This window comes from Poecilia reticulata, chromosome 20 (genome assembly GCF_904066995.2).
Source record: "Poecilia reticulata chromosome 20, P_reticulata-male-v2, whole genome shotgun sequence".
Taxonomy (NCBI): domain Eukaryota; kingdom Metazoa; phylum Chordata; class Actinopteri; order Cyprinodontiformes; family Poeciliidae; genus Poecilia; species Poecilia reticulata.
The window spans coordinates 21848364-21873418 of NC_088849.1; the positions used below are offsets into that span (position 1 = coordinate 21848364).

At 38.6% G+C, this 25055-nt stretch overlaps 1 protein-coding gene across 2 annotated transcripts in view; it reads right to left on the reverse strand.

Moving 5' to 3' along the window:
- Positions 1-11947, reverse strand: part of tmtopsb (teleost multiple tissue opsin b) — a 54461-nt gene extending 42514 nt beyond the window's left edge. Inside the window, exon 1 of one of the 2 annotated variants that reach the window (XM_008396477.3) lies at positions 8570-11947. In XM_008396477.3, the coding sequence (XP_008394699.1) occupies positions 8570-8936 (367 nt within the window). In that variant the 5' untranslated portion in view covers positions 8937-11947. The remainder of the gene's footprint in view (positions 1-8569) is intronic. The other variant, XM_008396478.3, reaches the window with a different exon arrangement.
- Between the last annotated feature and the right edge of the window lie 13108 nt (positions 11948-25055).

Genomic DNA, 25055 nt, shown 5'->3' on the forward strand with positions numbered 1-25055 from the left:
ACCGTACCTGATTTGTCTCCATGGTTACTAAGGTTAGACGCAACATTTAACATCTTTCTAATCATGTTTACTTATAATGTAAATGAACGTTAGTCTTCTTACCTTGTAAAAAGACGTCACGCGCAAATAATGGAGCCATATCTCACAGTTAGTCTATTTATAATAATTTCACTTTCTGTAATAAAACCGTTGTTTGCTAATATGGGTCCACACATTTGGTAAAATGAGCTCTTGGCTGGGAGAGGGGGGCTTTTTATGATGCAACACCAGGAAGTGAAGGAATCCAGCAGGCAGCTGATGCTGGAGAAGATCTGCAAACTCCAATAACTAGAAACTTTTTTATTGTTGTTTTAACTCTTGTCATAGTTTTAATTTGTTGGCTTGACATTTCATTGGTTTTGTTGTTTCTTGTACAATAGCATTTGTGTGTAATGATGCCTCAGGTGTGTACTTTATATATATTGTTAGAGATCATTTTTTGTTTATCCTGAATTTTTTTTTAAAATATTTGCATTTCTGTTCATTTTGTCAAGTATTTTTTGGTTAAATAGAGGTTTTTGTTTACATACCGTTGTCCTTGTGCCTAACTGAGGCAGACAATTAAAGGTTTTTTATTCAGAACACTTCAGAACAACACCAACAGTAAAAAACAATTATTTCTTAACAAAAGATTTTTCTTCACTAAATAATTGAATTGAAGCTAAAGCCGGGATTTTTCTTATATTTTCAACTTTTGATTGTGCTACAGGAATGAGACAATCATCACTTTCAAGGCTTTTTAAAATTTTAGCAAATGCTCTTTATACCAAAGACTTCCTGCAACTTTTGGACGATATTTCAGTTTGCAATTATATACATTTTGACAATCACTACATAGGATAAAGAAAAATTACACATTCTGCAGAATTGTCATTTAAACCTTTTTTTAACCAGTTGAAGCTTATCTATCCCACTGGAGGAGTATTTGGTAGAACATATTTACAAAGTGTTTGTTTTTTTTATCTTAAATGCAAAATATTCACATTTTTGTACAATTTTGGCTTAACTCTGAATATATTGTTCTTTCAGCAACTGGTCTTTTATGACTCTATATTCAAGTTAACGATTAATCGGTTACTAAATAAGTTGATAATTACTCTATAATTGATTAATACGATTAATCATTCAGTCCTATGTGCAATGTTGCAAAAACACACCTAAATTCCCTCATCAGCATTTCATTTGTGTCATTAATTTGATTTACGTATGTTGGAGAAGGGATCCATCTCAAAGTTGCAGGAAGAAGCAGGTCAAATGTTCTCGGTGACTTTATTGAAATTATTTTATCATAATGAGAGTGACCTAACCAGGCTGTAGTACAAGCCTGCCAGACGTCCAGTGCTGCACGCTACAATAACTCCCATGTTGTCCGAGGTAATTGCTCTGGAGCGGACATAGTTTTATTTGTGAATTCCCAAACAGAGCGTTGTTCATCTCCACTTGCGTAGGCAGAGGGTCAAACAACATCCCAGTTTAATCCGAAGCAGAAAAATGCATCTTTAGTCAGCCTGAAAGTGATTCAATACCCATTTTTGTGCATTTATGGTGAAATAAACTTTAACTGTAATTGCTTTGCTTTTAAGAGTTGGCTTTGAATTTAAGATCTATGAGCAGAAATTAAATGTTTCTTTGAGCGTTCTTCTGTTATCAAGGCTGAAACTGGGAACGCGTCTGCAGGCGAGCGAAATATCAGCGTTAATAAGTAGGAGTTGACTGCACCTAATGAACACGCTGCGGCTCAGTATGAATCCAAACGAGGCTTTTCATACTGAAGCTCCTCTGTGGGTAGCAATTAAACACAGTCAAGTTTGATCTCACTCCTCCAAAAGATGTTAAGACCACATTCAGATTTAATGCTTAAATCAACACCATCTTGACTCCTATCAATATCACGCAAAGCCTTTCGACCCTGCAGGACTTTTTCTCCAATTGGTGGCCAATTACAGCCATCAATCACCCCCAACTGCTTAATGAATCTTTGATGTTCAGCCATCTTTTTTCAGCGTTTTGGAAAAGCCGTTCCCAAAGGTCCCAGAAATCTCTGAAGAAGCTCATCTTTAACATCTTTTATAGTCTTTGATCCACATTCAGTTTAATGCTTATTGATAATTTCATCTACTGTTGAAACTAATCCTGAGGGTTAACTTGTGCCTTATTTTTCTGCTTATTCTGGAAACAAAACAGGTAGAAAGTTAGAATTATTTAGTGAATTTGAGGAGTTAAAGTCCAACAAAACCAAACAAAAAACTTTTTAGAAATTGAACAGAGATTAGTGAGATGTTCAAATATTGAGTTGTTGTTTTATAACTTCACCTCGGACCCGTCTAAATAACTGGATGTATCCTGAGATTAAATTAATCTATTTACTAATTAAGTGACGTTTAAGGATTAAAGAAAGAAATATATTTAAAAAATGTCCCCCTTTCTGATTTTATTCGCAAAAAAAGAAAACAGAAGTGAAATCAAAACATATCTTTCTTACCACAGAGTGGTAAGAAAATAAAAAGGAAATAAAAGTCGTAATATTACGACTTTATTCTAGAATTATTTTGACTCCATTCTCCTAATATTATGACTTAATTCTCATACGACTATTTTTGTATTACTACAACTTTATTCTCGTAGCATTATGACTTTTCTTGTATTATCACCACTTTATTCTTTTAATAATATGACTTTATTCTCATAATATGACTATGCAACTTTATTCACGTATTATTTTTGACTTTATTCTTTTAATATTTTATTCTTGTACAACTTTATTCCTGCAATATTATGTCTTTTCTTTCAGAATGCAAACAGATAAAATAATGTGCTGAAGCAGACCGATTCAATGGAAACGAGGCAATTTGTGCATCCTACCACCGAACAGATAAATGATGTTTCCAAAGCTTTGCCAGTAGTTTTCACCTAATTATTTTAGGTAGAATGACTGTTGATAAATATAATTTAAATACATATAAGTGAAGTCAATGTTAGATGCTGAACAGAAGAACCATGGACCTTACCAAGCTCCGCCCAGAAACGCCCCTCGAAACTCCCACGTGACTTTATGTCTCACATTAACAGCTTAGCTCCTATGTCTAAGCATGGCATTTTTCATTTCGACTGACTCTGCAGAGTATTTCTGAGTCAATTAGTGTAGCATTTCTGCCGGATTTTCACAAAATATCAGCCACAACAATGGACAAGGGAGCCAAAAACTTCATGTCATCTTCTTTGGAGGACATCAAGATGTTTTAGCCACGCGATGCCTCCAACATTGTGCGCATTGCAGCTAAATGCTACTGGTTGATCAGAAAAACAGCAGATCTTCAGACCCTCAGCATAAATATAGCTGTGGACAAGATCGCTGATGCCTGTTGTTCTTGCAAGGCTGGGTAAGTCGGACATTTGTGGTTTTGAGGGTTCGAATGTGCCTGGGACTTATACACGGTACTCGGTGCTAGCGCGGCTAACACGATTACAGTTTAGTAAAAAGCCTTTTCAGGTGAAATAAAATCTTTAATGTATGTCAGATACGGTGCACATTGCATATTGATCTGTTCAGCTAACGTAAGGCTGTAACAGACAAGCTTCAGGATGTAGAAGTTGTATCGGTACTGCCATTATGCTGTACTTGGCTAAAAGGTTTTCAGAAAGGATGTGTTTATTATTGACTTTATTTTTTTCATTCACTAAACACAAAGAAAGCAAAGCAACAATACTTACGCCAGCAGACACTTTGTTCTTATTGATCCTACGACGGTTGAGCTGCAAATGCGGTCTTGCACAAGCTTTAATCCAAGCAAGGCTTTCCGTTTCAGATTTTGGAAATCTGTGAATTTTAGTTCCACAAACACGATCAGGATACCTGACATCGCCTGTACAGATACCCCACTGACAGTGGAGAACCTTTTTTTTCGAGTCCTGACGCAAAAACTTTCTGTGGTCTGGTAGTCCACAATGTACATTAGCATGAGTTTGTGAGACGGTAAGGCACGTGATAGCTGCGCTGTGACGTAAAATGGGCATTAGCCAATGAAACGCGGCCGCTGTGGTAAGGTCCATTGATCTCTACTTCAATGCGAAGAAGATGAAACTGAGCTACAAATGTAAAGTGCTTGATGGGATAGATTTGGATATTTTAATGTACTTTCATCTGAAAAACCCACATTAAACACACACAGACCCATGCTTATATTTCTGTATCACAGGATTCCTTCAACGGCTGGAGAATTAAAGAAAAACATGAAAATAGTTTGAAGTATTTTCCAAATTTTTATTTATATTTCCAGATTTTATTACCTATAAGTCTATATTATAAACATAAAATTTTCCTTTACTGATTGAGATGTAAAAGATGAACATAGTTTATTATAATTTTAATGTATTTTCTTGTTGTTTATCACATTTTTTCCATAAGGTTATTGTCACATACAGTGAGGCTCAAAGACACCCAAACGTTTAATAAAAACGAAAAAAAGTAAAATTCTTGCTTTAAAAGTTAGTTAAAAAGTTGGAGTTTACTGACATCTGTATTCATCTGTAATCCTCCCCTGCCAGTTACTGGTTACTGCGGTAACCACCAACTGTCAAAAGCAGACATGACGTAACTTCTAGACCGACAAACACCAGAAGAAAATTACTTTTTGATTAAACAAAATGAATTCAAAGGGTAAAATAAACTAATTTAGACAAACTTACGTCGAAGGTTCAATCATGGCCACCTCTCTAATTAATATCTACTTAATCTCAAGGTAACAAGTAATCAGATTAGGTACCATAACTACGCAGATGATGCACAGCTCTACATTACGATGCCACTATGTGACTCTGAACCCGTCCAATCACTGAACAGATAAATGTGTGTATGTGCCATAACATTCTTCAGCTGAACAGAAACAAAACTGAAATTATTATATTTGGACCTAAAAAGATCAGCTTCAGTTGAGATCTATAGCTGGAAACTACAGATCAGGCCTGAAATCTGGCCTGAACATTCAGAGACACATAAAGACAGTGACAAAGTTGGCCTTCTATCACTTATTTAAAGAATTAAAGGTCAAATGAGCCAACAAGATCTATAGAAACTCATCCATGCGTTTATTTTTAGTTTCATTTATTACTGCACCAGATCTGCCTAAAAAAAAAATCAATCTTCCAACTGCAGCTGATCCAGAACGCTGCTGCTGGTGTTCTGACTAAAACCAGGAAGTTAAAGCACATCATCCAGTTGTAAAGTCCTTCCACTGGCTCCCTGTAGCTCAGAGAATAGACTTTAAAATACTGTTGTTAGTTTAAAAATCACTGAAACGGCTTAGCACCACTTTGGAGACGAGGTCTAAATGGCCATCCCGGCGCGCATTCTTTCTCTTCTCAGTGTGTCAGAGCTCGCTATGAAGCCATGCAGCGATCGCTAGCAAAACTACTACTAACCCTACACACATCACGAACTCTAACTAATACACTTAGTCTAAAAAACCCATCGAAACACTCTTTGTAAAATTCATAGCATCGCTGCGCCCTAGTCTCTTGCCGTATCCAAACCCCCCTCTCCCCCTCTCTCTCCGCGTGTCTCCGTTCTACCTAGCAACAGACCGTCAACACATTTTCATTGGTTGTTAAAAAATGTGGTACATTTAGACCCCACAAAATAAGGCGGAAATGATCGATCATATTCCTGGCTTTATTTTGAAGTAAATAACCACAAAACCAATATAAAAACATAACTTTTATAAAGTTTGAAGTCTGTGTTGTCCAACAGAGTTGAAATGAAAACTGTATGCGTCCGTGTTACGAAGCCTTATAAATGCGTCACATGCTTTTACGCCCCGTGGAGGGCAGCGACTGCACAGGGTTTTAAAGATCTGCTGTCGTTGTATCAACCTTCCAGGCCTCTCAGATCATTGTGTAAAATGATTATTTTTGATAATTTCCTCTAATTTAAGACCAATAACAGATTAAACTCACAAACTTATTTTCACATTCCAGAAAGTGAAGTGGTAATTAATGCGAGAGCAATGATATAAATAAAGAGCAGTCTCTATTCAAAGGAGGATTGATTGTTAAAGCCTCTTTAAGAACAAGCAGAGCAGATCAGAAGTGAGAACCCCGATCAGGTCGGCAGGGTCAGGCCTCCGTCACGTCATCGCTCGCCTTCAGCTTACATCGCTCCAGTGGCTGGAAAATCCAGAAGCCACGTCAATAAATCCCGCGCAGTAATTACACTGACTGTCCTCAAATCTACAGGCTTACAAGTCTTGATTTTTATTGGGTTGGGTCGACAAATTTCAACACATCCTCAGAGGATCCAGCCAGAGCTAATCTATTAAAGATGAGGTTCAGAAATGCTTTTTCTGTGTTTTATTTTAGCGTGCATCTCCTCTATGAATGGCATTACGTGCCTTTATGTACCTCTGGGATTAAAACTGAATGATTAAATTTGCTTTCTGTTCAACGAAGTTCAGTTTCCAAGTTTGGTTCACTGAACTGCACTTTAAGCCTTTGTTTATTTTTATTTATGATATATTTATTGGGTTATGTTGGACACATTCTGTCTTGATAATGTAGAATACCAAAGAGGTGTCAGTAGTTTTTCATTATCCATATAATTGCACAATTTGACATTTCGAAAATAAGTTTGCTTAATGGAAACACAGCAATTAAAAAAAAAACTTTTTTGATGAAATGTTTTGCGGCTAACAAGAGGTGTTTTTTCCCCGACTGTATCAAAATTGATTTATTTTGCAAAACTGCAATGGAAACACTTTTTTCACATCACACCAGTCATGTGATCAACAACCGGATGTTATTACTATTGTTATTGTTAGTATAAATGATGAAGAAGACGACAGGAAATGGTCAGAGGATGATGATCACGTAGCACATCTCAATGATTTATCACAGGAACAAACTTAATCATGTTTGATTTTAGGTGTGTTTCTTATTTAATGGAGACACCAAAATTGTAAAATTATCTCTATTAGGCATTAGCAGAATATCAACAAAGTTTTGTGCACATTTGTAATGTAAACGCAGCTATTCAGTCAGAGGCTTCTTCAAATTCGTTGCAGTACAGACTGCTACAGGAGATGTTTCCTACCCACAGCTATTACCATCTATAATAACTCTTTAACTCAGTATGTAACTTCTATAAAAACATCTTGTTCTACATATTTGTTGAAACTATGACTCTTGTAACAGTATGAGACAGATAATCTGTGACAAAAATTGTGCTCCTCTGCCTTTTCCCAGTGCTAACTAGAAACAACCAATCAGAGCTAGGAGGCGGGTCTTAGCTCTTTCAATGCCGTTTTCCCCTATGATGCAATGTCTACCAGTGATGGCAGATAAACAGTTTTCCTGTAACGGTAAGTTATTTCTCTGCCATTAGAACAGTGAGCAGGGGTTACACAAGATTGATTGACAGCGCTTAGACCCTCCTCCTGAATCTGATTGGTTGGTTGCAACGCTTTTCCTCAATAGTAGCTCAGGAAGGAGGTGGAGGAGATCAAACTTTTCACTGATTATCTGTCTCAAACTGCGTTTCTGTTACAAATGTGCTCAAAACTTTGTCAATATTCTAATGTAAAATATCAATTTCACAATTGCAGTGTGTCCCTTAAATAAAAAATTTAATTAAAATCCCACATGAATAAACTTGTTCACGTGATAAGCCGTTTAAAAAACAGTAACATAAGATATTCATGTTTCAGTCATGATGTCATCCAGGCTTAGGAGCGACAAACCCTTTATATTGAGAGCAACTACGTTTGCTGAAATTGTAGTTGGCTATTTTACATCAGGGCTACGGATTCAACACGTTGGAATGACACACAGGTTTTATGAACTGTGTGAGGCTGTGAGAGATCTGCGGAGCCAGATCGTCTGAGAAAAATAAACAAAACAAAACAAACCATCATCATCCTCCTACTTCCTGTTGTCTTCTTCGTTGTTTTCTCCAGTAGTAACATCCAGCTGTTGGTCACGTGACTTGTGTGATGCGAAAAAAGCAGATTATGATTGTCAATATTCTAATGTTGAGAAAATCAAATTAAGATCACACATGACTAAATTTGCTCTCGTTTTCGCCAATATTAACGTCCAACTGTTGATCAGTGACTCGTGTGAAAAAAACATGTTTTCCGATATTGCTGAAAAATTACCTCATCCTTGCGAGAAAAAAAAATTCCCAAGAAAACATAAGTTTTTCTTTTAAATTGGCATGTTTCCATTAAATTTGTTTTGTAATTTCAATCTGAACAATTCTATGGTTAATAAAAACAGATTATACTGTCATGACATGGTGACATTTTTTTACAAATATGAGATTTAAAAAAATAAAATAAAAGTTACATATTGCAGCTTTAACTAAATGCGCTAATTTCCTTCTTCTTTTTTTTTGATAACCAATTAAATATTTTTGAATTTAAAAAAAAACAGGTGAATATTTAAGACGCTCCTTTCGGAAGACCTGGTTCTCAATAAGCAGCTACAATAATCTGGAACATTTATTCACACAGAAATCCTAATAAAGAAGTATTCTTACCCAGACACGCGTTTATGAAGCCGTACCAAACGCATCCAGCGCGTCCGATCAGCCACCGCCCCTGGGTGCTGGCCGCGAAGCTGAACGGGGTCCCCAGCACGCTGACCAGCAGGTCGCTCACCGAGATGCTCACCAGCAGCAGGTTCATGGGCGTGCGCAAAGCCCGGTACCGGCAGAACAGCGCCAGCACCAGGAAGTTACTGAGGAAGCCCAGCGTGCCGATGCAGCCCAGGCACACCGCCACCACCAGGTGCCCCGTCGGACTCAGGGAGGGCGCCGGCACTGAGCCCGGAACCGCTCCGCTCGCCTCCGTCGTCGCTTCCCCGGGACACCGCGCACAGCTCAGGCTCGCGTTGGAAGCGATCATACCGGGAAGTTTGGACCAGAGGAGAAGTTTGCACCCATCCGGGTCTCGGTCAGCGCATCCGGAGAGGAGATGGCGCACCGCGGTTGTTTGCGCGCATCGTGCACACAGGTGTTCCTGCTCAGCGGAGCAAAGTGTCCAATGAGGGAGGACTCAGAGAGGACATGGAGGTGATCCGGAGAGCCGCCCCCCAACCCGCTTCACATTCAGCTGTGCGCTTCTGCTTTTATCGCCAACTGCGCCTTTTAACGCGCCGGGGGACGAAACTCAACAGGAGGCGGCGCCGGAGCGCAGTCTGCGCCACAGTGTTTGGAGGCAGATTCAGCGGCTCTGGGAGCCTGACGAGTCAGGAGACAATTAGAGAGAGGATGAAGAGCAGAAAGACAAGGGGCTCTGATGGGTTTCATTACAGTACATTCATGCGGTTATCATATAAAAAAACAGTAGATAGTAGTAGTCAAAAATTATCTAGAAAAAAATTTCTGAGCTCCAAAAGTTCAAAATTTGTGAGAAAAGAATTACAGACACTTTGATATCTACAAAAACGACATTTCTGAGCATGAAAAGTCAAAAATTTGCAAGAAAAATAACACGAAATTTGGAGATTTATTTAAGAATATTTTAAAAACATAAAATTCTTTTTGGGCTAAGATTAAAAAATATGGGAGGAAAAAAAATCTGAAATGCTGAAATTGATCTCAAAAAGTTTCTAGAAAAAAAATGTCTGAGCTCCAAAAGTTAAAAATGTGTGAGGAAAAAAGGGCAGACATGTTGAGAAGAATTCTAGAAAAAAAGGAGGATATTTCTGAGCTTCAAAAGATTGCAAGAAAAAAGAACAAGAAATTTGTCTAAGATATTTTATTTTTTTAGATTAATCTCAAAATTTTCTAGAACAAGAAAATCTCTGAGCTTGAAAAGTCAAAAATTTGTGAGAGATTAATTTTAGAAATTTTCTATAAAGAACAAAACAAACAATGACATGTTTACAAAATGTGAAAATTTACAAGAAAAAAAAAATATCCAAATTTTGAGATTAATCTCAAAAATTAAAAAGTAAAAAATTTCTGAGCTCCAAAGGTCGGAAATTTGTGGAAAAACTCAGTAGTAGAACAGCAAAAATAAAAATAAAAAAATCAGGTTTTGAAATTCAGAAATTTCCACCTTTCTTTTCTAGAAAATTCCGACTCAGATTAATCACTATTAATACGATTGTTTCCCATACTTTGGATCGATATTCTTTGCAGTAACTTTGTGAATGGTTAAAGTTCAACACTTCGGTTTTTACTACACTGACGTCTTTATCACCAGCTTAAGTTTAACTTCTGTCAAACTGAGTTACAGACTGTATAACTAAAATTACTATTTTTGTAGACATGAACAAAAAATAAAAATGTATTTTTTCCAGAAACAGCTCATTTTAACCTTGAAAACCCAGAGGGAATCATAAATTAAATGAAATGTGTTGATCAAAGAGCAAAATCGTATTCAAAATATGTGTCACATTCCTAAACGTACCTAGAAAAGACATTTGCTGTTGGGACTATGGTAATTTTCTTATTTTTATTCACATTCAACTGTGCAATCAGAGATCTGTTTGCAGGTGTGGATGAATGAAAATAGGATCGTTAGCACATCAAAAACTCCTTCTCTTCTCACAGAGAGCATTTATTATGATAAGAAACGAATAAATGAATATGAAATTTGTTATTTTGGATATTTAGACACAAACCTGCAGGGCAGAGTTGTTATTCAATAACTGTCGGTGTCCAAAACGAATAAAAATCTTTTATGTTCCAGTAGCAGAAAGAAACCTTCAAAGAATCTCCACATTCTGGGAATTTGGGGCTTTCAGGAATTCCTTGAAGTTGAAACATTTTTCAAAGTGTTGCAAATATGTGGAACTGGATTGTGCGCATGTGTTCGAGTGATGAGGAAATTTGTCAGCATGAGGTTTATTGAGATGCAGAGAAAAACATCAAAGCTCCAACTTTCCCGGCTGAATCAAAGATATCACAGAGTGTCGAACGAAATGGCTTCATTCCCCCGCATAACAACGGGCAAAAATAAACCAGGGTGACTCAAAGATAACGTTATTTCCTTTTTTTCCACACTCACTTAAAGATCCACATGTGGTTCAGGAGAATATTAAGTGAAATAATATTTTCTGCCCAACAGTAAATATAGATTGTGGCTCCTTTGAAGGACGATCACGTCAGAGAGAAGCAACAAAAGGTTTCCGAATTTGACGGCTCCTCCGTATAAAACCTGAGTGAAGTTGCCCCCCCCACCTTCTTCAAATCAGACAAAATTGGTGTCAAACGTTTGTGCTTGTTTGTGCAGCAAACATTTTTGTTTGTGCCGCTATCATTTAAAAGATATAAAGAAATGTTTCTAGAGGTCATCCAAGGTCAACCATCCCCCCACCTTCTTCAAATCAGACAAGATGGGTGTCAATCAACTCGGCTACATTTGTGCTGGTTTGTGCAGCAAAAATTTTTGTTTGTGCTGCTTTGGCTTTGAAGATATTAATGAAAGTGTAAAGGGCAAAAGGTCAACCAGCCCCTCAACCTTTATGAAATCCAACTTTCTTTATATCTTTAAAATGATAGCGGCACAAACAAAAAAATTTGCTGCACAAACCAGCACAAATGTAGTTGAGTTGATTGACACCCATTTTGTCTGATTTGAAGAAGGCAGAGGGGCCAACTTCACTCAGGTCCAAAACAAAGTATCCCAAGATTCACTTTGGCCAAATGAAAATGATTTTTACTCTTGAAACAATAACCAGCAAAGTGGGAGAGAAAGTGGAGTTTTAAATGTAAAATATACTAAAATCTGGTGGTAAAATTAGAAGCATAAAGTGGTTGTGTTTTTTGGGCTTTTGTCTTTTACATAGACTTGTTTTCTGTTGTTTTTTATTTTTAACACTTTATATGTATATACAGCTCTGGAAAAAAATTAAGAGACCACTTAAAATGATCAGTTCTTCTGATTTTACTTTTTCTAAGTATATGTTTGATCATTTTTATTTTATTCTATGAACTACTGACAACATCTCTGAAATTTTAAGCAAAACTTTAGTATTTATTTGCAGAAAATGAGAAACAGTCAAAATAAAGAAACAGATGTAGAGCTTTCAGACCTCAAACAATGCAAAGAAAACAAGTTAATATTCATTTAGAAAAAACAATACTAATGTTTAAACTCAGGAAGAGTTCAGAAATCAGTATTTGGTGGAATAACCAGGAGGTTTTCCATGGGGTTCAGTGCAGTGGCCTCTTAACTTTTTCTAGATCTGTATATGTATACATAGATATACAACTTTATTAGCGATTTCACTGGTTTATTTCAAATGTAATGGACACTGAGATGGGAAAAAGGGAGAAAGGTGGGGGAAGAGTAAAAGGCAAAGACGGAGTAAAGTACAGAAACGAGCAAAAAGAAAAAACAAACCAATATGCTAGACATCTGCTTGTACACCTGCAGTGAGAAAAAAACTAATTCTAGAAACTATAGCGACAAACAGCTATTATATGTCTATTATATGTCTTAATAGACATCTAAAGTCTATTAGTAACTTTATATGTAACCGATATACTGATACTATAAGCATTGTAGTTATTATTATTATATAAAGTCTTTAATAGAAGAGATGCACATTAAATAAAACACGACTCATGTTTCATAGATTAGCTGTGACTTGTTCTCAGAATGTGTGTTGAAATGTGTCATTTTAGAGCGTCCTGTCACTTTAAATCTAACTAGGTTGCTGCTGGCAACATTTTTCCGCAATCCAATGTTTACACTCGCATGTGAAAATGGCTGCAAACATATGTTTAACTATACAACCGTACATCTTTGAAAAGCAAAACAAAGCACTTGTCTAACTCGGCAGCCATTGTACAGAATTCAGCTAGTGTTGCTAGGTAACGGGCTGGGCTTTGCTGGGGTTGCTAGGTAACGGGGAAGTGCCTGCTGATTTGTGAGGTTACATTCCAGAGGTTTTTAAAACGACTTATTTTCCAGACATCAAAAAAGACAAACTTGTTGCCAAAAACTAGCTGTGTGGGGTTTTTTGCACTTAGTGATTTTAGAAGCAGCAGAAACCCAAATGGGAGTATAAAAATGTGCAAAATATGAATTTTGATAGTTCCCCTTTAAGACCTGATGAAGATGTAAGTGGATTTGTTGACCAACTCACTTAACACCAGTTCAGTGTTTGAAAAAAAGCATCAGATATTCATCAGGGATTAGAAATGAGAACAGTTTAGGTTAATAAATGATGTCTGAACAAAAATCCCCCTAAAATGCTGCTCATTAGTTGGACGCTGTCCTCAACCTGTTTCTGTAAACCGGTTTGCAAAGACAGGACAGAAACATAAACAGAAATGTCAAGTTGTTGCTGAAATGCTATTAAAACTTCAGTCAAGGGAATTTATTTCATAAATAAGCAATAAACATATGAATAAATAATGAAAATCTGGTTCCAAACATTTGATATGTAACCAATATACTGATATTCTCTGCTCACGGACGGGATTATTATGGATTTATTTTGGAAATATGATCACTAGAAAGCAGCTTTAAGTGCATCTCACAAGACTCCTCCTCACTTTCCTTCAGGGAGTTTTTGGAAAAAGATAAACAAACAAACAGGTTTTTATATCGGTGCATCCCTACTTCTTACAAATATTAAGATTTAGCATTTTTATTGTTCTGTCATGAGTTAAGCAAAGTGTTGCACCAGTAAAAGGTAAAGATGATTTTATTTGGATCAGTTTTCAACTGATGAATCCGGTTTTAAAAAACTTTGGTGGAAAAATCTCAACATCCTCCACATGCCAGGAGGGAAGAAAATAAACCTTTTAGGAAAAATGTGAAGTTTCTTCAACTTTGTGGAAGAAATAAAGTCTGTGTCTAACATAAAGTTTGTAAATTTTAGTGTTAGTTGCAGCACACCTCTTTATTTGTCTGTCATTTCCATCGACAGAAGGAACTGACCTTCAGTTTGACGAAATCTTCAGCAAATCCTGACGGAGGTTGCTGAAGGATTTGTCCTTGAAGTGTTTCGTCCGAACAAAGATGACTTTCCCCACTGAAGTGGAAACATTTCTAATAAAATTTAAGTTTAGCCAGGCACTTCAAAGAGGTTTTGATGCTGGGGAACAGCGTCATGAATTAATACACGCAACAATTGAACATTTTGACTTGCTGTGAGAAATAAAAATGGCGGATTTGTGGAATTGGTTAGCTGGATGTCAGCAAATGCAGCGACATAATAGTTTAAAAGAACGTAGCAGGGAATAGAGAAAAGTGAACAGATTGGAAAACGTAACCAAAAATTATAAACTTATCTATAACGACTAAATTCAACTTTCCTGCACTGCTACTGACTCCAAACGCTACAAAATATATTTAAAGCTACAGTAACATTTATAAAAACATCCGTTTTTTACATATTTGCTAAAACTGTAACCATGTTGTGACAGATAATCTGTGAAAAGATTGATCGCCTCCTCCTCTTCTCTCAGCTATTTCCAACCAAAAATAACCAATCAGAGCCAGGAGGCGCTGTCCATCACCTTCATGTACTTGCTGCTAAATGTGATAAACCCGGAGAAACAACCCAGCATTACAGGAAAACAGGTGATCCACTGCCAGATGTCGCCACGTTGAAGTCAAACTGATTGTCAAACTGCGGACAAAACATTAAAAATTTTAAAAAGAACAGGTGCCTTGTTTGCCTCGACACTTCTCTCGTCCCATTGGATGATGGTTGTTTAAGACACAGTCAACTTCCGGTAAGCTTCGTAGCACATTACAAAGGTTAGCGATTGGTTAAAATTTAAAACTTGAACAGAGTCCACGCCTCCAGGAAACAATCGCTTCACAACAGCTGAAAGTCCAGAATGTCTTTATGAAAGGAAGCGTAGAACAAGGAACTGGTGTTTACCTCACTAGCAGCACGTTAGCAATGCAACCAATCCTCCTGTTGATCTCTTGCTCCATTTTCCCTCAACTGTGAACAAGACCAAGTGACGCACAAAATCCTCCATTTGGGGCAGGACTAGAGACAAACCGATTGCAGTTTTCTGGCTGATCGGCGATTACCATCTATGCCACTTCTGATTTTGGTTGACAGCAATTATTTTTTGTCCGAAATGTCACTAAATATAGCAAAAAAGTCGCAGAGTTGGTAACAGTGGGGTGACGATTGTTTATACAAAACGTGCAGAAGAGGACAGCGGCTGAGATCGGCTTCACAGGTAAGCACCGACCAATCACCGATCTCCCAAGTAATTAAGGAAATTGGTGCACCAATTAGCTCTGGCCCAGAGTAGCACTCTACCTTTTTCTGATTCAGCACCATAGTTTTGGATTTTTAGGTGTCGATTTTCATTCTGCAGAAAACTAACTACTGGTAAACATGCTACAGCTAACTCCATTCACTCAGCTGTTTCATGAGGAATTAAAACTTTTAAAATTGACACATAGGTAAAGAAATCCAATTTCACCTCAATTATTATCATCTGTGATTCATTTCTGATTAAACTCCTTTTTGTATCGATTTGCCATCGATTGACTCAAGTTTTTGCTTTACAATCTAATTTAATTGTCCTTCAATAAAAAGGACATAAACATGGACAGCAGATTATTAACCTGGTCAGAAAGGATTTATACAGCAACTAAACCTTTAATTTAAAATAAATCCCCTTCATTTATTCCTCATGGCAAGAAAAGAAACAACCGACTGACGCCTTGGAGGGAGTTTTAAAACATGCCATGTTTGTTGAAATCATCCAGTAAACGACCGTAAACACTTCCCTCAAAGCTCGGATGCTTTTGCCTCGAAAACCCTTTTATTAAGCCCGACTCACTGCAAACAACAGGAGACATTTTTCTCTCTCCGATCAGAAGGAAAGGCTTTTAGTCTTCCATTTTCCCGTCTCTCAGGCCACCAGACCGACACCGGAGTACAAGCACATAACCTTCAATCAAAGGTTTTCAGAATTATTCCGAACAAACAAAAGTGTTGGACAGACGCTGTGGATTTTCACGCTATCTCTGTGTCTCTTCTGTCCTCCGCCAGGAGGCCCGTTTGGCTGCGAATGGCTGGGATGGATAAGCATCAGTATCCATTTATCCACGTCATTACACACATGAACCAACGGGGCAGCTGACTCCAACAGTTTGGTCTCCAATCTCCAGTTTAGAAGAAGATACTTTGGCTCCTGGGAAGAGCAGCCATGTGATTACAGAGTCAGACAGAGACGGAGTGCTGCTTGGCAGGGGAAATTATCAGGAGAGTTTCCTGGACTGAAAAAATATCCTTGAAAGGATTTAACAACACAAATAGTTTACAGTTTAGATCCACAACGCAGCTAGCAGAGCCTGCTGTGAATACTCAGTTTAGTTAGAATAGCCTCAAATGACTGCAGATAAAAAAAATTTCTGGAACAACTTGTTCCTCCGCCATTCGCACATTTAGCAGCGAGTTCATGAGGATGACTGACAGCACTAAGACCCTCCTCCTGGCTGTGATTGGTTGTTTTTGGTGCATTAATTCTATACAGCAATAGCAGCTCAGGGAGAAGGTGGAGATCGATCTCTTCATAGATCATCTGTCATGACATGGTGACAGTTTTAACAAATATGCTAAAAAACATCTGTGTAAAAGTTATTATTTACATAGATGCATATTACTTATTTTTCATTAAGGTTTATTTAAATCATTCTCACCTACATGTAAAATTGAAAACTCCTGACGCCATAAACCGCAAAAACGTTTTATCACCGACTCCATTTAAGTCTATAAAACTATGACCGGAAGAGCAGTTTGCAGCCGCTCTTCGCCTTCTACTTCGACCGTCACTTTTATCTAGGTTTAGGTAAGAAAGGAGACGAGTGCCATCTAGTGTTTGCAATACAAATTGCATGCTGCAGTCAAATACGGGAAACAGTCTCATACGGCTTAAATACGGTTGCTAACACCAGCACCAGATACGATTTGCGTATTGTCTTTAAAATGTTTAACACAAGATCTGGTAACTATGCATAAGTTGTCAGTGTAAATTAGTCAAACATTAATTAAAATGAACATGTTTCAAAACATTTTTCAAATTAGCTCTGTGTTGTGCTAATGGGAATCCCGGTAGCGCTACTCCTTTACAGGATGTGACGTAAAGGGTCTCATCCTTTACGTACCACTGATACAACCATATGGATACAATCATAGACATTAGACTTAGACGCCTCATGGAGCGGGTCTGCCCGTTGCTACGATATGTAACAGCGTCCGCCATATTGAATGTGGAATATGTGCCAGTAAGCTAATACAAGTGAATGGACCGAACTTTATAAAGTGTCGTTCTGCACAGTATTTTAAGTTAATACCTGCCATTGACACATTTTCTCACACATATTAATATATTTGGCAATCAAAGAAATTACTAAAGACAGCGTTTCTAACTTTTGATGTGATAATTGAATTGTTTAGGGGCATTTCAGAATAAAGAGCACAATGCTTTATTTGATAGAAATGATTCTGATAGTTTTTATATTGAAACTGATGAACAGACACTTTCACAGTGTTTTATTAAGTAATATATTTACATAATTCCATAATTTAATGTACATTTAACATTTCAAGACAAGAGACAAATAATTTTCCTGTATTTATTTTTTATACGTTATTGAGAAATGACTTTTGATTTATAAATCAATCATTGTCAAACATTAAACTACATATTTATACTCGCTGTGAACCCTAGAGGTCAGACCAGAGAACAACAGGACTCGCTATAAAGCCACGGAAGCAGGCTGGGAGACTAAAAGGGCTCCATGTGAAGCCCTGGAGGTTAGCCCAGAGACCAAAAGGACTCGCTGTGAACCCTAGAGGTCAGACCGGATGCCCACATGACTCACCACCAAGTCACGGAAGCAGACGGACGCAGGCTGGGAGAATAACAGGACTTGCTACGAAGCCCTGGAGGTTAGCCCGGAGACCAGAAGGACTCGCTGTGACCCCTAGTGGTCAGACCGGAGACCAAAAGGACTCGCTGTGACCCCTAGAGGTCAGACCGGAGACCAACAGGATTCACTACAAAGCCATGGAAGCAGACGGAAGCAGGCTGAGAGACTAACAGGACTTGCTACGAAGCCCTGGAGGTTAGCCCGGAGACCAAAAAGACTCGCTGTGAACCCTAGAGGTCAGACCGGAGACCAACAGGACTCCATATGAAACCCTGGAGGTTAGCCAGGAGACCAACAGGACTCCATATGAAGCCCTGGAGGTTAGCCAGGAGACCAAAAGGACTCGTTGTGAATCCTAGAGGTCAGACCGGAGACCAACAGGTCTCCCTACCAAGCCACGGAAGCGGGCCGGGAGACCAAAGGCGGAATAGAAGTTATTTTTTTCTTTATTTCTTTATCCATTTAAATTTTGTTACTTTATTCTTAAATTTCTATTTTTTGTATTATTTACAGAGTTTATTTGTGGGTTGATAATTGTTGATTTCATTTATTTATTTTTTTTATTATTTTCTTATTTTTCTAAATTTAGACAGGAAGTAATGTGGGTCAGTCCACATAGATAAGTGCAGGGGCCTGGAGAAGGACCAGCAGGCATTTGGGTTTGGGGCCGATGGTTTTTAAGAGTGGTAGCATGAGAACAAATGAAAGTTTGATCTCTGTAATTGTTTGGTGAAAGAAGAAAATAAATCATCAAGAACAATCAATACGTTTGGACATTGAACCTTGTTTTGCCTGTGTCTAGAATCATGACCCCAGTGCCTTAGTAGTGGCTTGGTGGAACCTTTATTGGATGTTTGGCTTGGCAAACAATCAGAAATGGTTCTGTTTGGTTCTTCACCTGTTTATCAGCTTTATTGTATCTTTATTGTGGCGCCACTGCAGCCGCTGCAATTCCTAAAACAAGCGACAAAAACTCAGCTAATCCTGTGTGTTCTAAAAACATGGTGATATTTATAACAGTCGTCAAACTACGGCTCCTACAGCATATTTAAAATAAAACGATTGACTATTGAATATAAATAGAAATTTGCCCCTTCTTGCATCTTAACAGAACAGAAACTAAACTGTTTATAGATTTGTACCACGGAGAATTGATCAAACATCAGTTTTATAATCTTTATTTTAATAGACATATCTAATAACAAATGATGGCGCTATAATATTTTTGTGACAGATTTCTCCTTGACCTTTATTGGGATAAAATGGTTTTCTGGACACAATGACTCAGAGCGACCAATAGGCGCTGTCCAGTCCAGTAATTAGCAGGAGTATGAAAGACATAAAAATAATTAACTATACTACATTAAGAAATTGTATTTAAGCCTCAGTGATACATGAAACTCATTTTGAAACAATGCGCGGGTGGTCTGGTTCATCCTCTGAGCTCGGGTCCTCTACCAGAGGCCTGGGAGCTTGAGGGTTCTGCGCAGTATCTTGGCTGTGCCTAGAACTGCACATTTCTGGACTGAGATGTCTGATGTTGTTCCTGGGATCTGTTTGAGCCACTGCTCCAGTTTGGGGGTGACTGCCCCGAGGGCCCCGATGACCACAGGCACCACTGTGGTCTTCACCTTCCAGGTCTTTTCCAGTTCCTCCCTGAGGCCCTGGTATTTCTCCAGTTTCTCCTGCTCCTTTTTCCTGATGTTGTAATCACTTGGTATTGCTACATCCACTACAACGGCTTTCCTCTGTTCTTTATCCACCACCACAATGTCCGGTTGGTTCGCCATTACCATCTTGTCTGTCTGGATCTGGAAGTCCCACAGGATCTTAGCTCGGTCATTCTCCACCACTTTTGGGGGTGTTCCCCACTTTGATCTCGGGGCTTCCAGTCCATATTCTGCACAGATGTTCCTGTACACTATGCCCGCCACTTGGTTATGTCGTTCCATGTACGCTTTCCCTGCCAGCATCTTGCACCCTGCTATTATGTGCTGGACTGTCTCAGGGGCCTCCTTGCACAACCTACACCTTGGGTCTTGTCTGGTGTGGTAGATCTGAGCCTCTATTGCTCTGGTGTTTAGGGCCTGTTCCTGGGCGGCCAGGACGAGAGCCTCTGTGCTGTCCTTGAGTCCAGCTTTCTCCAGCCATTGGTAGGTTTTCCTGACATCAGCCACTTCAGTTATTTGTCGGTGGTACATCCCATGTAGGGGCTTGTCCTCCCATGACGGTACTTCCAGCACCTTGTCTTCTGTTCCCCATTGCCTGAGACATTCGCTGAGCACATCGTCCGTTGAGGCTTTGTCCTTGATGTATTTATGGATCTTGGATGTTTCATCCTGGACAGTGGCTCTCACACTCACTAGTCCTCTGCCTCCTTCCTTACGGCTCGTGTACAGTCTCAGGGTGCTGGATTTGGGGTGGAACCCTCCATGCATGGTTAGTAGCTTCCTAGTCTTAACATCTGTGGCCTTCATCTCTTCCATTGGCCAGCTGATTATTCCGGCAGGGTATCTGATTACTGGTAAGGCATAGCTGTTTATTGCACGGATCTTGTTCTTGCCATTGAGCTGGCTTCTCAGGACTTGCCTTATTCGTTGGAGGTATTTGGCTGTGGCTCCTTTCCTTGTGACCTCATCGAGGTTGCCATTTGCTTGTGGTATTCCGAGGTACTTGTAGCTGTGCTCTATGTCTGCTATTGTTCCTTCTGGGAGTGAGACCCCTTCTGTGTGGGCGACCTTCCCTCTCTTTGTAACCATCCGACCACACTTCTCTAGTCCGAATGGCATCCCAATGTCAGTGCTGTAGATCCTGGTGGTGTGGATCAGTGAGTCGATGTCTCGCTCGCTCTTGGCGTACAGCTTGATGTCATCCATGTAGAGGAGGTGACTGATCGTATATATATATATATATATATATATATATATATATATATATATATATATATATATATATATATATATATATATATATATATATGATTTTGTTGCCACCCCTGAAAAATTCCTGCCCCCCTCTTGCCACCCCATTAATATTTTTCTAGATCTGCCCCTGTGTCTGAACATTTTTAACATTTTTCCATGTTGCCTGGGTTGTTTGTGTTTATTATTGACACTCCACGACAGGAAGAATCTGATAAGCTCCTTACAGCAGATGAATGAAGCCAGAAAGCTCTCAGAAAATCTCACTCTCCTCCACCTGTAGGAAGGAACACAACCTGGCGAGGAACATTAACGCGATGCCAATCAATAACAGCAGGCGCCCCGAGCCATTCCTCCACATGTCTCTGCAATCTGAGGTTATTGAAGCACGGAGGACGTCAACAGACAAACTTTCATAAGTGTAAGGTCGCAGGATTGACCTCAAAGACAAGTGATCAATCTCAGATCCATAACAAAGAATAATAATTAATTTAAGACCTGGTATGAGGCTGCAAAATAACGAGAAGAGGTGAAGTTTTAAAAAGAATAAGAATGACAAATCCTGGTTTCATAGCTCGAAATTCTGACATGCGGCAGATTCCTGGGCTTCATTTCATGGTGTCATGTCATGATGTATGTGTTGTATTTGACCTCCAGACCCAGACTGTGTAAAAGAATTACTCATATACTTTGTTCTTTTTGACCGACACCAGGAACAAAGAGGATTTCACCTCTCATTTAATCAGTTTTCAAGGGGACGTACTATTCAAAATGTACATTTTGCATGATTTTGTATTTCCGTTTGGGTTTCTGCTGCCTCTGACACCACAAGTGCTTAAAAAACTCTCAGTAGGATTTTGGCACAAACTTCAGGTTTGTTGGTGTTTGGAAAATGACCTGTTTCAAAAACTTCCAGAATATTATATTAATATCTTACATAAATTACTTTATTATTTATTTATCTTTTATTTGTGTATTAAATTTCTTAATCTGGGACCTGAGTTTGATTTTTGTACCACAAACAAGCAAAAGTGGTAGACAATAAAAAATCCTTGAATTCTCGAATGTGACAAATCTGCTTCGTTACCTAGCAACTGAGTTTCAGCACGTTTGGTAAGCTGGTTCAACCACTTTACACACTGTACAATGGCTGTTGGAAAAAATAGCAAATCATTGTTAACGGGGACCTATTTTGCATATTTTTGTACTTCCATTTGGGTTTCAACTGTTTTTAAAAACAGCCCAATTGCTTAAGAAAAATTTAATAAATAAAACTAATTAAAAAAAACAGCTGGCTATATTTTGGCAATAAGTTAAGGTTTTTCAGGTTTTCTGTTCAAGAACAGTTGTCTGTTCGACAGACTCTGCGCCGTCACCTAGCAACCCCACCAGAGAGCCGCCCGTCACCTAGCAACCCAAGCTGAACTCCAGCAGGTTTGGTCAGCTGATTTTATCTCTGTACAATGGCTGCTGTTAAAGACAAGTTTTTTGTTGTTGGCTCGCCATCCAGAAACCACTTGCTGCATTCTTGTTGGTTGTGCAGGAGGCTCTACTTATGCTTTTCAAAAATGTCAGATTGCATAGTTGCGCATCTGTTTGCAGCGATTTTCACATGCAAGTGTAAACGTTGAGTTGGGGGGGGGGGGGGGCGTGGCCATCAGCAGTTTATTTAGATTTAAAGTGACAGGACGCCCTAGAACAGCTCATTCTGAAAGAACCAAATTAAAATCTCTTTGTCTAAGAATAATTTTGTGCAAAAAATGAAATGAATATGTTTTGTATAGGCCTTTGATATATCCTAACCTGCTTAAGGAAGCATCATAGGTCACCTTTAATCATAATCATTTAAAATTGTATGTATTTAACTATTTAAAACTATATTTTGTGTATTTTTAAAAAATAAAAACAGGATAATTGGGACTTGCCATTTGCTGTGCAGATTGGATCATTTCAGCATCTGTAGTGAACAGTGTTGTGAACGAACGAGTCATCTTTGTGGACTTTCTCCTTGTTTCCAGCGCTTGGCCCACTTCGGTCAATCCCATTAGTAACACAGTGTTGAATGTTTCAGCTCTGTCTTTTAAATTTGTCTCATGAATGTCTGCTACTCTCTTGTACCAAACATATTTTTCTGTGTACCGTGTACTGACACGGCGCTCTGAAATCTGACTTAATCTGATCTGATTAGAGTGACTGAAACGAAGAAGCAATTAGATAATTACACAAGTACACAAGAATGAAAGAAAGAATGAAAGAAAGAAAGACAGAGCAAGGAAGCAGAAGGGGTGAGAAATAAAGAGAGTGAAAATGACTCATCCTTGAAGTGGGGTAAAAATCGATTGTGAGGAAAATGTGTGTTTCCCTGCAGAGAAGTGAAAGGACAGCAGGACAGAGGCTGGTACAGGGACTCTGAATAAAAGAAAAACAGCAGCTAAAAGCAATGATATGGTCACTAAAATAAACCAGTCTCCAACCTGAAGTGTGTCCTCTGGATTTACTAAGATTAATGAAAATAAAACATGTTGCATCTGTGAAGAAAAAAAAGTGACATTTACAGGATCGATATCTTATATTTCCCCAACAGTCACAGAACCCATTAACCATTATTTGTAGAACTACTGTAAAAATAGGAATTGTTTTTCCATTTAGTTTGAATTATTATATTAAATGTACATATATTTATCATGCCAGCTTTGTGCTCTTGGGGACCCCTAGTGGTGTGGAGGCCCTGAGCAGTCGGTTAACACGCATATATTGTGGGTCGGCTCTGCTTTTGCTGTTTTTTTAATCATGAAAAGGAAACCAATACTAATTAAGGAATTGCCACTGCCAAATGCGGTGGAAATTTCAATATTTAGTATTTCAATATTCACCCTTCATTCAACCCCAGGGAGGATTTTGTCCCACAGCTGGACATCCAGACAGTTTTCTTTCTCTGGCCCACGGTCCACAAAGGGTTAAGCTCCAGTACCATGACTTTAGCAGAATCCCAACTATGTAACAAAATGTTTCATAAATAAAATGTGTGGTTTCCTCACAGAGTTTTTGCCATGTCACCTACAAATCTGACTTTACTGATTTGACACGTTATTAAATAAACATAATTTTGTGTTTGCAGACCACCGCTAAGCAGGACATGATAGACGATTTGTGTTAAATAATTCAGCAACCTTTTCTGGAGCCTAAAAAATGCCTGTGATCAACGTTTTTTTTTTTTTTTTACGTTGTTGTGAAAGCAAAGAAATTCCCACTTTATTCAAAGTCACATTGAGCAGCGCTCTGGCTTTCCTTCAGAGTGCTAGCTGTGGTGCGGTCTGCTGCTAAATGGGGCCATTATTCATGTTTCTAACTGAACTTATGAGAGCGTGTGCGCTTTGTGCCTCTCACTCATCTCCGCCGAGATGCGGAGCCTCTCGCTCATTAGTGGCCCCGGTCAGGCATGGCTGCCAGATTGTGTTTGGTCAGCGCTGGCAGGAGCACAAACAAAATGGTGGAAATGTTTGCCCTCAGATTTTTCTGGCTCTACGTTCAAAAACCAGCAGCAAATTACCCTTACAAACAATGAAGGGGATGACACGGCTTTAGGTTCAGATCTGCGTCAGTGAAGCCTTTGGGTCCATTCGCGCTCCAACTCCAACTGGATCGGACCCAAAGGCAGAAAACAGATGGGAGACGGAGCCAGGAGGTTCGCTCCGGCTTTCAAATCATGTTTTAAAACTCTTGAAAGAAAATAAAAGTAACAGAAACTCCGTCCGAGGTAGAATGTATTAATCAGTTTCTTGTTTTTTTAATGAAAGCAACTTCTGATGTCCGTGGTGGGAGTCTGCAGGATAAAATGTTAATTTATCCGAAACAAACCCGTCTTTGGGAAGGATTCATTTGATTAACCTGCAGTGTCCTGAAAGAGGAGCACAAACAAAGCAATCTGACGAAGCGTAAATTGAGGTGAAAGTTAGCATCACATTGAACTCAACTAAAAACAACTCAGAGATACGACTGGAAATGGATCTCAGCAATAAAGCTTGTTCTGAAAAACAAAACAAACAAGTGGTGACTTTTATGCATTATATCTAATTATATCCTCATCAATTTGTGTTCAGTGTTGTAAAAAGTATTTTATTTTTTCTGTATTTACTTGTTACATGTTTAAATGTAAAATAGCCCACAAAATACATGTTTTAATCAACAATTTTCTCCGTCAGCGTTATCCAATCTGGCCTTACATGAA